Source organism: Eleutherodactylus coqui, chromosome 7, assembly GCF_035609145.1.
Source record: "Eleutherodactylus coqui strain aEleCoq1 chromosome 7, aEleCoq1.hap1, whole genome shotgun sequence".
Classification (NCBI taxonomy): Eukaryota; Metazoa; Chordata; class Amphibia; order Anura; family Eleutherodactylidae; genus Eleutherodactylus; species Eleutherodactylus coqui.
This window is the reverse complement of record NC_089843.1, coordinates 218,433,259-218,445,449: the sequence shown is the minus strand read 5'-3', so window position 1 is coordinate 218,445,449 and position 12,191 is coordinate 218,433,259. Positions and strand designations below refer to the sequence as shown.

Genomic DNA, 12,191 nt, shown 5'->3' with positions numbered 1-12,191 from the left:
TAACAATCGCTAATAGGACCGCCCACTGGACTCCTATCAGTGACTGACCTCCATTCCTGTAACAGTGTGTGCACTAACATTCGCTGATAGGACCGCCCACTGGACTCCTAAGACCAGAAAGAGCAGGAATTTCAATAAATGAAATACAAGTTATACAGAATCTTTTCCTACAAACCCATATATTAATCTGCTCCTCCTGCTGTATAACATGCTACCCGCAGTTCTGGCTGTATGTTCAAGGTGATGGGTTCACTTTAAAGGAACAGTGTGGTTAAAACCATTACCCCCTCAAACTTTACTGTTCCATACACTTGGCAGGAGACAAGACCCTGCCAACAATAATGCATGCACTTCTTCTGGAGGCCTAGTAACAGTATGTTAGGCTGAATGGAGACAATGTCCATCTAGTTCAGCCTGTTTGAACCTCCTTGTTGATCCAGAGTAAGGCACAAACCCCAAGAGGCAGAAGCCAATTAGCCCATTTGGGGGAAAATTTCCTTCCTGACTCCATAATGGCAGTCAGAATAATCCCTGGATCAACCTTTGATAGTTCCTACCTAAATATAAGACCCAGAACTACAAACCCGCTGATCACCTAATGTCTATATCCTGTTATATGCGTCCGCTCGAGAAAGACATCTAGTCCCCTCTTAAACTGCTCGATGGATTTTGCCATCACCACGTCCTCAGGCAGAGAGTTCCACAGTCTCACTGCTCTTACAGTAAAGAACCCCCTTCTGTGTTGGTGATGAAACCTGCTTTCTTCTAGACGTAGCAGATGCCCTCTTGTTACCGTCGCAGTCCTGGGTATAAACAGATTATGGGAGAGATCCTTGTATCGTCCCCTCATGGATTTATACAGAGTTATTGGGTCGCCCCTTAGCCGTCTTTTTTTCTAGAGTAAATAATCCCAGTTTTGGTGCCTCTCTGGGTATTCCAGTCCTTTCATTCCATGTATTAGTTTAGTTGCCCTTCTTTGAACCCCCTCAGGCACTGCAAGATCTTTCCTGAGCACCGGTGACCAGAATTGTGCGCAGTATTCCATGTGAGGCCTGACAAGTGCCTTATATAGTGGGAGGATAATGTTCTCGTCCCTCGCCCCCTATGCCTCTTTTTATGCACCCCCAGACTTTATTAGCTTTTGCAGCAGCTGACTGGCATTGATTGCTCCAGATAAATCTACAATCTACAATCTATGTCACGTTTCCCTGGCAGTACCCCATTTAGTGTATATTGGTGAGGCATAACGCTGCTTTCTCCGTCCATGGCGCTATCTAACACCACCTTCCACTGCTGAGACAGGGCAACAACTAAACATTTCCTCGGTATGGATAGGGCTGAGACAAAAAGATACGAAGAATCTTACTCTATAATTGTATTTTATTTAGGTGGAAAGTCTTTATTAGTTATTTCCTGAATGAGATAGATGACCACTGAACTTCTTCCACTAAACCTCGTGGTGTTGACCGCCTGATTTGGCAGGATCTCTCGGTAGCCAACGGATACACTGATGGCTGAACAAGGGATTGGAATATCCTGTTGTTCCAATTCTCTCTCGATCAGCATTCTAATTGGAATTTAACTTACGTGGCATCCACAGGATCGGTGGAGGGGGTATTCATTGAAGCTCCCGCTGTGTTCTGCCATGGTGCTCCGTCCCCCGCTCTGGTCTCTGTTTACAGCTGCAGCCCCTCCCGGTTTGTGAGACATTACAGGGGCCGCAACCAATAACAGATCCTCAGCGGTTGATCACTAAGCTTTGCTATTGGCTGTTACCCCTGTGATGTCTTGTTAACCTTGGGGGACTGAGCACCGTTGCAGGGCACAGCAGGAGTGGGGAGTATATGACAATTTCTTGTATTACTCAATAGAGAAGGGATTATACCAAGATGGTACAACATAGGCAACCCCTTAAGACTGCCCGTGGACAGGCCTTCCTCCCGGCTGCCCGTGGACAGGCCTTCCTCCCGGCTGCCCGTGGGCAGGCCTTCCTCCCGGCTGCCCGTGGGCAGGCCTTCCTCCCGGCTGCCCGTGGGCAGGCCTTCCTCCCGGCTGCCCGTGGGCAGGCCTTCCTCCCGGCTGCCCGTGGGCAGGCCTTCCTCCCGGCTGCCCGTGGGCAGGCCTTCCTCCCGGCTGCCCGTGGGCAGGCCTTCCTCCCGGCTGCCCGTGGACAGGCCTTCCTCCCGGCTGCCCGTGGACAGGCCTTCCTCCCCGCTGCCCGTGGACAGGCCTTCCTCCCGGCTGCCCGTGGACAGGCCTTCCTCCCCGCTGCCCGTGGACAGGCCTTCCTCCCCGCTGCCCGTGGACAGGCCCTCCTCCCCGCTGCCCGTGGACAGGCCCTCCTCCCGGCTGCCCGTGGACAGGCCCTCCTCCCGGCTGCCCGTGGACAGGCCCTCCTCCCGGCTGCCCACTCAACTCATCATGCATGGTTTCTTTCATTGGGATGAAGGAGACAATATCTCTCTTTGCAGGAGATCTGGGTGACTCCCATACATGTTAGAACTTCGGCTGAGCCCATCGAAATCGGCGTGTTCGTTTGACATTTATCCAATGTGTACGGCTTCTTAAGTCCTATAAGATGTTGGTTCTTCAACCTTCACTGCATGCAATCAGTGGCTAGGAGAGTTCTACAAAAACAATTTCCTAAATTTTACCAAAAAGCTACAAATCAAGGTAGACCTATAACCTCATTATAGCCCTAGAAATCTATCTAACGGTCTCTCCCGTGTGTGTGTATAATATATATATATATATATCCTTTTATGTCACTGTATACAGGTGATACTTTTGTATTGTTATTCTATTTTCTAGCAGATTAGTAACATTTATTAAGTCTGGTAATTCTGTAAATTATGTTCCAGGCTACAGTATTAAAGAACGGGACAGAGGTGTTCGATTCCTGGGTCAACCCCCCTCCTCCAATCTACATGCAGTTCTATTTTTTTAATGTAACTAACCCACTGGAAGTCCTGAATGGAGAGAAGCCTGAGGTAGATGAAATTGGACCATATACTTACCGGTAAGTGTGCTTGACCTCAAAATGTGGAAGATTTTGGCGTCAGCAGAAATGCTCCAATTCTAGCTTGAAAATAAAAATGCTGAGGCAGATTTACTAATACTGTGTAGTAATCAGACAATCAAAGGTAGATAAAATAGTCTTAAAATGCGTCAATTTTAGGACTCAGAGCTGGATTCCAAATTTGTCTTGCTGACTCCACAATAAATGCATATCAAACTATATACATTTAGTGTAAAAGGACAAATTTTAGGCACAATTGCCCATTTCGTAAAGAATGGCTAAATTAGCACAAGCGCCCACGAAAAAAAAAACTCAGAAAAACCCACATATCAATAAATTCATGGACCATAATTCATATATTTAATTTAAAGCAGATAAACTGATAAATAATACAAAAGATCATCTAGGCTAGAGATGAGCGAGCATACTCGCTAAGGGCAATTACTCAAGCGTGCATTGCCCTTAGGGAGTACCTGCCCGCTCGAGAGAAAAGGTTCAGCTGCCGGCGGCGGGGGAGAGCGGGGAGAAACGGAGAGGAGATCTCCCTCCACCCCCCCCCCACCCCCCCGCTCCCCCTTCTCACTGCTGCAACTCGCCTGTCACCCATGCCGGCAGCCGAACCTTTTCTCTCCAGCGGGCAGGTACTCCCTAAGGGCAATGCTCGCTCATCTCTAATCTAGGCATATATTGACCATCACTACGATGTCTAAAAACACTCAGCGGTCCGCTGCTGACATCTGTAATTGGCTGCAGCAGCCTGGAACTTCCCATATAAAGGCTGATTGCAGGTTGGAAATGAAGCATCGGCAAGGTAAATGTGCTGGTGGGGTAAACGGCTGGAGCTGTGGGGCCCGAGACGGGTCAGTATATGTACTTGTGTTATTTTCCATGTAATATATAGCAGGAGGTTGTTTTAGTTATGATGGTATTAATCCTTCGCTCTAAAATGTCTCTATTAGAGATGAGCGAGCGTACTCGGATAAGCGCTACTCGCTCGAGTAATTTGCTTTATCCGAGTATCGCTGTGCTCGGGTCTGAAGATTCGGGTGCCGGCACGGAGCGGGGAGCTGCAGGGGAGAGCGGGGAGGAATGGAGGGGAGATCTCTCTCTCTCCCTCTCTCCCGCCCGCTCTCCCCTGCTCCCCGCTGCGACTCACCTGTCAGCCGTAGCGGCACCCGAATCTTCAGGGACGAGCACAGCGATACTCGGATAAAGCCAATTACTCGAGCGAGTAGTGCTTATCCGAGTACGCTCGCTCATCTCTAGTCTCCATTCCTCTAGGCACTCCGTCACCGTGTGCTCTTGTAAGTACTTGGCTTGCAGGAACTTGCAGTTTAATTATTCTTGGCACACTTTGTAACTCCAGAACATGCGTTAACAGGCTTGTATCTATGATATTATGAGTAATTCTGGTTTGTGCCAGTGGGAAGCAGCCAGCTGATCTGTAGCTGCACTCCCAGGACTTACCTGATATAATTACATTACACAGAAGAGCACAGCATAATTGGAGGCTAAGTAAAAATAGTCCAGATCTGATGCAGGAATCCCAGTGGTCCCTATGCCACCTCTGGGCACAATAAGAATTAATTATTTATTCCTTTGTCTACATACTCATTTCTATTACGCGCAGTTTAGATGAGATGCTCGCCTTTGGACTTTAACCCCTTCTCGCTGTAGGGCGTAAGTTTACGTCCTGGCAGCCTGGTACTTCCCGCAACAGGACGTAAACGTACGTCATGGAGATAGCTATCCCGCAGCGGGAGCCGGCTGTCAGTCACAGCCGGCGTCCCGCTGCAACAGCGGGGGGCCATTGGAGATGCGCCCCCCCCCCCCCCCCGCTGTTAACCCCTTCCCTGCCGCGATCTAAGTAGATCGCGGCAGGGAAAGAGTTCACAGAGGGAGCGGACTCCCTCTGTGTCTCCGGCCGGCTCTCGCGATAACATCGCGAGAGCCCGGCCTGTCACCATGGTAACAGGACGCCAGACACTGGCGTCTTGTATTGGCTATGCCTATGATCGCTGTATAAGCGATAAGGCATGGCAGAGCAGTAGCTCTGCCATGCCTTATGACAGCGATCATCAGGGCACTGGTTAAAGTCCCTCAGAGGGACACAAACAGTGTAAAAAAAAACAAAGATTAAAAAAATGAATAAAAAAAAAATGTAAAAAAAGAGTTAAACATTTTTTTTATGCTTTTTCTCAGATTAGCGTAAAAAAAAAATAAACCCCCACATATTTGGTATTGTCACGTCCGTAACGACGCGTACAATAAGTTGCACATGCTTTTGACTGTGCACGGGAAAAAACGCTAAAAAAAACGCTAAAAAACTGAGGCAAAATGCTAATTTTTAGCATTTTGCCTCACTAAAAACGCAATAAAAGTGATCAAAAAAGCCATATGTACCCCAAAATGGTACCAGAAAAACTACAGCTCGTCTCGCAAAAAATAAGCCCTCATAGAGCTCCGTACATCAAAAAATAAAAAAGTTACAGGACTTTGAATGCAGCAATTTAGAATAGAAAAAAGATTTCCAAAAAAAAGGGTTTTTATTGCAGAAAAGTGGGAAAACCTAAAAAAAAATGAAAGAATTTTGGTATCGTTGTAACCGTACCGACCCGCAGAAAAAATGGAATGTCTCATTTATGCTGCATGATAAATGCTGTAAAAAAAAAAAAAAAAAATCTATGGCAGAATTGATGCGTTTTCTCTCCCTGCTATCATAAAAAAAAGGTTTTACAATATAGTCTATGTACCCAAAAGTGGCACCGATAAAAACTACAGTTCGCCACGCAAAAAACAAGCCCTCATACGGCCGCGTCGACGGAAAAATAAAAGTTATGACTTTTGATAAACGGAGAAGAAAATCCGCCAAAAATTGTTGCGTCCTTAAGCCCAAAATAGGCCGTGTCATGAAGGGGTTAAAGGAGACTCACCAAAGGAAAATATAAAAAGGTCCTTTAACGCCTTCCCACTGCAGGGTGTACATTTACTTCCCGCAGCGTTGGGGTATGTATGAAGGGAGATCCAGCAGTAATCTCCCATCATACACCGCAGGCGCTGGCTGTTTATTACAGCAGACACCCGGAGGCAACAACTCTGATCAGTCGCGCCACTGTTAACCCTTTAAACGCCGCTGTCAATTCAATCCCCTGAACATTGTTCGATGAGATGGCAGGGAGCCGTGCAGGTGTCATGGACTTCTGAATGGCCCCAGGGCTGTCCTGGCAGAATGCCTATCAGACGGCTTGATAGACTGCCTGCCCAATCGCAGCGATCAAAGCATCACAAGTTGTTGTCCCCCGTGAGGACTAAAAAAAAAGTAATAAAAGTTTAAATCACCCCGTTTTGCTATATTTATAATAAAAGAATCTAAATCCTGAAAAAAAATACAGAATTGGTATCACCGCGTCCGTAAAAGTCCGATTAATCAAAATAGCATATTATTTACCTCGCACGGTGAACGTCAGCAGAAAAAAAAATTAAGAGCCCCAGAAATGCACGTTTTTGGTCATCCTGTCTCCAAGAAAAAATGCAATAAACAGCGATCAAAGAAATCATATGCATTCCAAAATGGTACCAACGGAAACTACAGGACATCCTGCAAAAAAAGGAGCCGTCGCACAACTACGTCGACGGAAAAATAAAAAAGTTATTGCGGTCAAAAGATGACGGCAGAAAATAATTTCAAAAAATGAAATGTCTTTGAAAAAAAATAAAAGTAGTACAGCAAAAAAAACTTTATACGTTTGGTATTGTACCAATCGTACCGACCCGTAGAATAAAGTTATCGTGTCGTTTTTTTTTGCAGTTTGTGCGCTGTAGAAACAAGACGCACTGAAAGTTGGTGGAATGTCATTTTTTTTCTTCATTTTACTCCACTTCGAAATTTTAAAAAGTTTTTCAGCACTTTGTATGGTACAGTAAATATTACCGTTGAAAAATACAATTCATCCCGCAAAAAAAGCCCTCAGATAGTGGCGTCTATGGATAAATAAAGAAGTTACGTTTTTTTTTAAAAGGGGGAGGAAAGAAAAAACAAAAATGGTGAAAAAAAAGGCTGTGTCACTAAGGAGTTAATGTACATTATACGTTTTCTTCACTGCCTTAGACTCCTAGGAATGTTGCCTAAACCACCACAGAAGTCGTCATTAACCCCTTTTTCTGTAAAGCACAGCTTTCCCTGCCATTAAAACAACAGATAGGCATATACTCCCCTCTCCCTGCTCCCCACATCCCCTGCACAGCCACCACGGGTCTCCCCTGTGACATCACATTTACAGGCTGCCTGTTTGTGGGACGTCACAGGCTGCTGCAGCCTATTGCAGGACTTATCAATGGAGTTCTGAGCTCTGTCATTGGCTGCAGCAGTCTGTGACATCCCATAAACGGGCGAGACTGCAGTCCAATAAAAAAAACAATAGGTGTGATGACCGAGCGCCGGTGAAGTAGATGCAGGGAGCAGGTAAAGGAGGATATATGCTTATTTGCTGTTTTGTGGCAGGGAAAGCTGGGTTTTATAGAAAAGCAAAAAGGCCGTGGACAGCCACCTTAACTACCCTAGACCACAAGGGCTATTGGTATTCACTAGCCTAGACCACAAGGGCTATTGGTATTCACTAGCCTGGACCACAAGGGCTATTGGTATTCGCTCCCCTAGACCACAAGGGCTATTGGTATTCACTAGCCTGGACCACAAAGGCTATTGGTATTCACTAGCCTAGACCACAAGGGCTATTGGTATTCACTAGCCTGGACCACAAGGGCTATTGGTATTCACTAGCCTGGACCACAAGGGCTATTGGTATTCACTAGCCTGGACCACAAAGGCTATTGGTATTCACTAGCCTAGACCACAAGGGCTATTGGTATTCACTAGCCTAGACCACAAGGGCTATTGGTATTCACTAGCCTAGACCCCAAGGGCTATTGGTATTCACTAGCCTAGACCACAAGGGCTATTGGTATTCACTAGCCTAGACCACAAGGGCTATTGGTATTCACTAGCCTAGACCACAAGGGCTATTGGTATTCACTAGCCTAGACCACAAGGGCTATTGGTATTCACTAGCCTAGACCACAAGGGCTATTGGTATTCACTAGCCTAGACCACAAGGGCTATTGGTATTCACTAGCCTAGACCACAAGGGCTATTGGTATTCGCTCCCCTAGACCACAAGGGCTATTGGTATTCGCTCCCCTAGACCACAAGGGCTATTGGTATTCGCTCCCCTAGACCACAAGGGCTATTGGTATTCGCTCCCCTAGACCACAAGGGCTATTGGTATTCGCTCCCCTAGACCACAAGGGCTATTGGTATTCGCTCCCCTAGACCACAAGGGCTATTGGTATTCGCTCCCCTAGACCACAAGGGCTATTGGTATTCGCTCCCCAAGACCACAAGGGCTATTGGTATTCGCTCCCCTAGACCACAAGGGCTATTGGTATTTGCTCCCCTAGACCACGGGGGCTATTGGTACTCGCTCCCCTAGACGACGGGGGCTATTGGTACTCGCTCCCCTAGACGACGGGGGCTATTGGTACTCGCTCCCCTAGACGACGGGGGCTATTGGTACTCGCTCCCCTAGACGACGGGGGCTATTGGTACTCGCTCCCCTAGACGACGGGGGCTATTGGTACTCGCTCCCCTAGACGACGGGGGCTATTGGTACTCGCTCCCCTAGACGACGGGGGCTATTGGTACTCGCTCCCCTAGACGACGGGGGCTATTGGTACTCGCTCCCCTAGACGACGGGGGCTATTGGTACTCGCTCCCCTAGACGACGGGGGCTATTGGTACTCGCTCCCCTAGACGACGGGGGCTATTGGTACTCGCTCCCCTAGACGACGGGGGCTATTGGTACTCGCTCCCCTAGACGACGGGGGCTATTGGTACTCGCTCCCCTAGACGACGGGGGCTATTGGTACTCGCTCCCCTAGACGACGGGGGCTATTGGTACTCGCTCCCCTAGACGACGGGGGCTATTGGTACTCGCTCCCCTAGACGACGGGGGCTATTGGTACTCGCTCCCCTAGACGACGGGGGCTATTGGTACTCGCTCCCCTAGACGACGGGGGCTATTGGTACTCGCTCCCCTAGACGACGGGGGCTATTGGTACTCGCTCCCCTAGACGACGGGGGCTATTGGTACTCGCTCCCCTAGACGACGGGGGCTATTGGTACTCGCTCCCCTAGACGACGGGGGCTATTGGTATTCGCTAGCCTGGACCACAAAGGCTATTGGTATTCACTAGCCTAGACCACAAGGGCTATTGGTACTCGCTCCCCTAGACCACAAGGGCTATTGGTATTCACTAGCCTAGACCACAAGGGCTATTGGTATTCACTAGCCTAGACCACAAGGGCTATTGGTATTCACTAGCCTAGACCACAAGGGCTATTGGTATTCACTAGCCTAGACCACAAGGGCTATTGGTATTCACTAGCCTAGACCACAAGGGCTATTGGTATTCACTAGCCTAGACCACAAGGGCTATTGGTATTCACTAGCCTAGACCACAAGGGCTATTGGTATTCGCTCCCCTAGACCACAAGGGCTATTGGTATTCGCTCCCCTAGACCACAAGGGCTATTGGTATTCGCTCCCCTAGACCACAAGGGCTATTGGTATTCGCTCCCCTAGACCACAAGGGCTATTGGTATTCGCTCCCCTAGACCACAAGGGCTATTGGTATTCGCTCCCCTAGACCACAAGGGCTATTGGTATTCGCTCCCCTAGACCACAAGGGCTATTGGTACTCGCTCCCCTAGACGACGGGGGCTATTGGTACTCGCTCCCCTAGACGACGGGGGCTATTGGTACTCGCTCCCCTAGACGACGGGGGCTATTGGTACTCGCTCCCCTAGACGACGGGGGCTATTGGTACTCGCTCCCCTAGACGACGGGGGCTATTGGTACTCGCTCCCCTAGACGACGGGGGCTATTGGTACTCGCTCCCCTAGACGACGGGGGCTATTGGTACTCGCTCCCCTAGACGACGGGGGCTATTGGTACTCGCTCCCCTAGACGACGGGGGCTATTGGTACTCGCTCCCCTAGACCCCGGGGGCTATTGGTACTCGCTCCCCTAGACCACTAAGGATATTTTTTCAGAACAAAATGAAAAGAGAAGTGATCCGATTGGTGTTTTGGGGCAGCAATGACTTTAGTTTTTGTTAGAACAACTAGAAAAGGGGCTATTCCACTTAAAAAAAAAAAAAAACACAAGTCCAATGTACGCGTTGCACACTGCCACCAATGTCCGAATGCATCCTTCTAACCAATTTTCCATTCTGACGAAGAACTGACTCCTGGCCACATAATCCTCCTTTAGGCTGTTTTCAGTGGTTCTGCTCAGGTCTCGTACATTCAGTGAATAGTACTTCCAGCCAGGGCAATGTATGCCAAGTCGCTAGTAAAGTAGTGGCATCGCCTGGCCAATTGTGCAGAAGCCACGGCTGCATCGTCATATACAGTTACATACACAATACAGAGGACCATGCTATTACATCCACAGCCATGGTTGGCATGTGCCCTGTGCTGCCGTACAGGTGGCACATCCTTGTCAACTGTCACTACAGCCTCTGATGGCCGGGGCACTCAGAACTGGCACCTTTGTATCTTAAGCTATGGAAATGCAGCTGGACAGGATGCAGCTTCATTCTCAAGTCTGTAGATTGGAAAGTGTTAATTAGGCAATTAATAGCAATGCTATGTGGGCATTGTATGATGTATAAGTGCGGGAGCATTAACCCCTTGAGTGGCGGGTTTCCTACCACCCTGTCGTGCCCACCAGGGCAGGTTTTTTAAAATGGTCTAATCATTGAATTTCAACTAATTTTGCAGTTGCGTCTCAAGAGCCATAACTTTTTCATTTTTCCATTGACATGGCCATATAAGGGCTGTTTTTTGCGGGACAAGTTATGATTTTTTAAACAGGGGGGAGGAAAAACAGAAATGGGGAAAAAAGAAAAAAAGGGGCCATGTCATTAAGGGGTTAAATAATGCATTAACTTCCTTCTCTGGGTCATTACGACGCATGGATACCACATGTGTGATTGTATTTTTGATTTTTTACAAAGTAAAGGGAGACAAGTGTTTTTATTATTTTTTTAAATAATTTTTTAACTTTTTTTTTTTTTTTTAATTTTCATTTTTTGTCCCTTTAGGGGACTTCCACAGGGACCCATCAGGACCCCTGATCACATTCCGGGGGTCCGATGGTGACAGGCCTTTACATGCTGCAGTGACAGCCCTTTACATGCTGCAGTCACATAGACTGCAGCATGTAAAGGGTTAACACAGCAGAGATCGGAGGTTTTCTCTGATCTTTGCTGTAAGAGCAGGTACCTAGCTGTCCTCTGACAGCCAAGCACCAAGCTCTCCCTGCCACAGAGACCATCGGCTTGCTTCTGACAAGCCGAGGGTCTCTATGGCAACCTGTAAACAAAGCAGTAGGTTGCCGACATATCGGCAATATCTTCTGCTGGTTTTTCCAAGCCCTTGCACTGCTCTATGTGGGTCTGTGCAGGCAGAGCACACTGTCACAGCTTGTGGCATTGTGCTCTGCAGCTCCCATAGTGATACATAGCCCGGAAATCTTCCGGGCTATGTCACTATGAGCAGTGGAGCTCGTCCCGGAAAATTTCTGGGCGTGCCACTCAAGGGGTTAATAGAGAGTATTGTACTGGGCATCAAGCAATATAAAGCCGTCCGTGCCTACCGCCATGAATTGTTACATGAGGCATCCAGTGATTCACTTTAGTCATGTGCCTTGGTTCGTTCTGGCTTGCACTGTGATCTTTGTAATGTCACTATTGTGTAAACTTATGGGTTTCTACAAATTGCAAAATCAAATTAACCCTTTTTGCAGTCCCCTTGGTCACAATTAAAGGGATCTTCAGAGAAATAAAAAAATTGCAGGTTTAGGAATGTGCAAAATAAGAAAGACATACCTACCTGCTCCAGTGGCTTCCGCCCAACACCGGAGCCCCGATGCCTGCTGCTCAGAACCTGGAAGAAGCCGTCATGTGTGGTCAATCACAAGTTTCAGCAGCCATGGAAGAATCCCCACCCTAGTCTGTGATTGGCTGAGCGGTCATGGGTACAGTGAATGGCACTTGACCAACAGCCTGCCTCTTCCAGGTTCCAGTGCTGGATGGGAAACCTCTGGAG

The 12,191-nt window shown here is 47.9% G+C and overlaps 1 protein-coding gene across 1 annotated transcript in view; it reads left to right on the top strand.

Annotated features, from left to right (window-relative positions):
• SCARB2 (scavenger receptor class B member 2) overlaps positions 1 to 12,191 on the top strand; it is a 54,284-nt gene that overhangs the window by 4,381 nt on the left and 37,712 nt on the right. Inside the window, exon 2 of the mRNA XM_066574399.1 lies at positions 2,862 to 3,019. Coding sequence (XP_066430496.1) covers positions 2,862 to 3,019 — 158 coding nt within the window. The remainder of the gene's footprint in view (positions 1 to 2,861; positions 3,020 to 12,191) is intronic.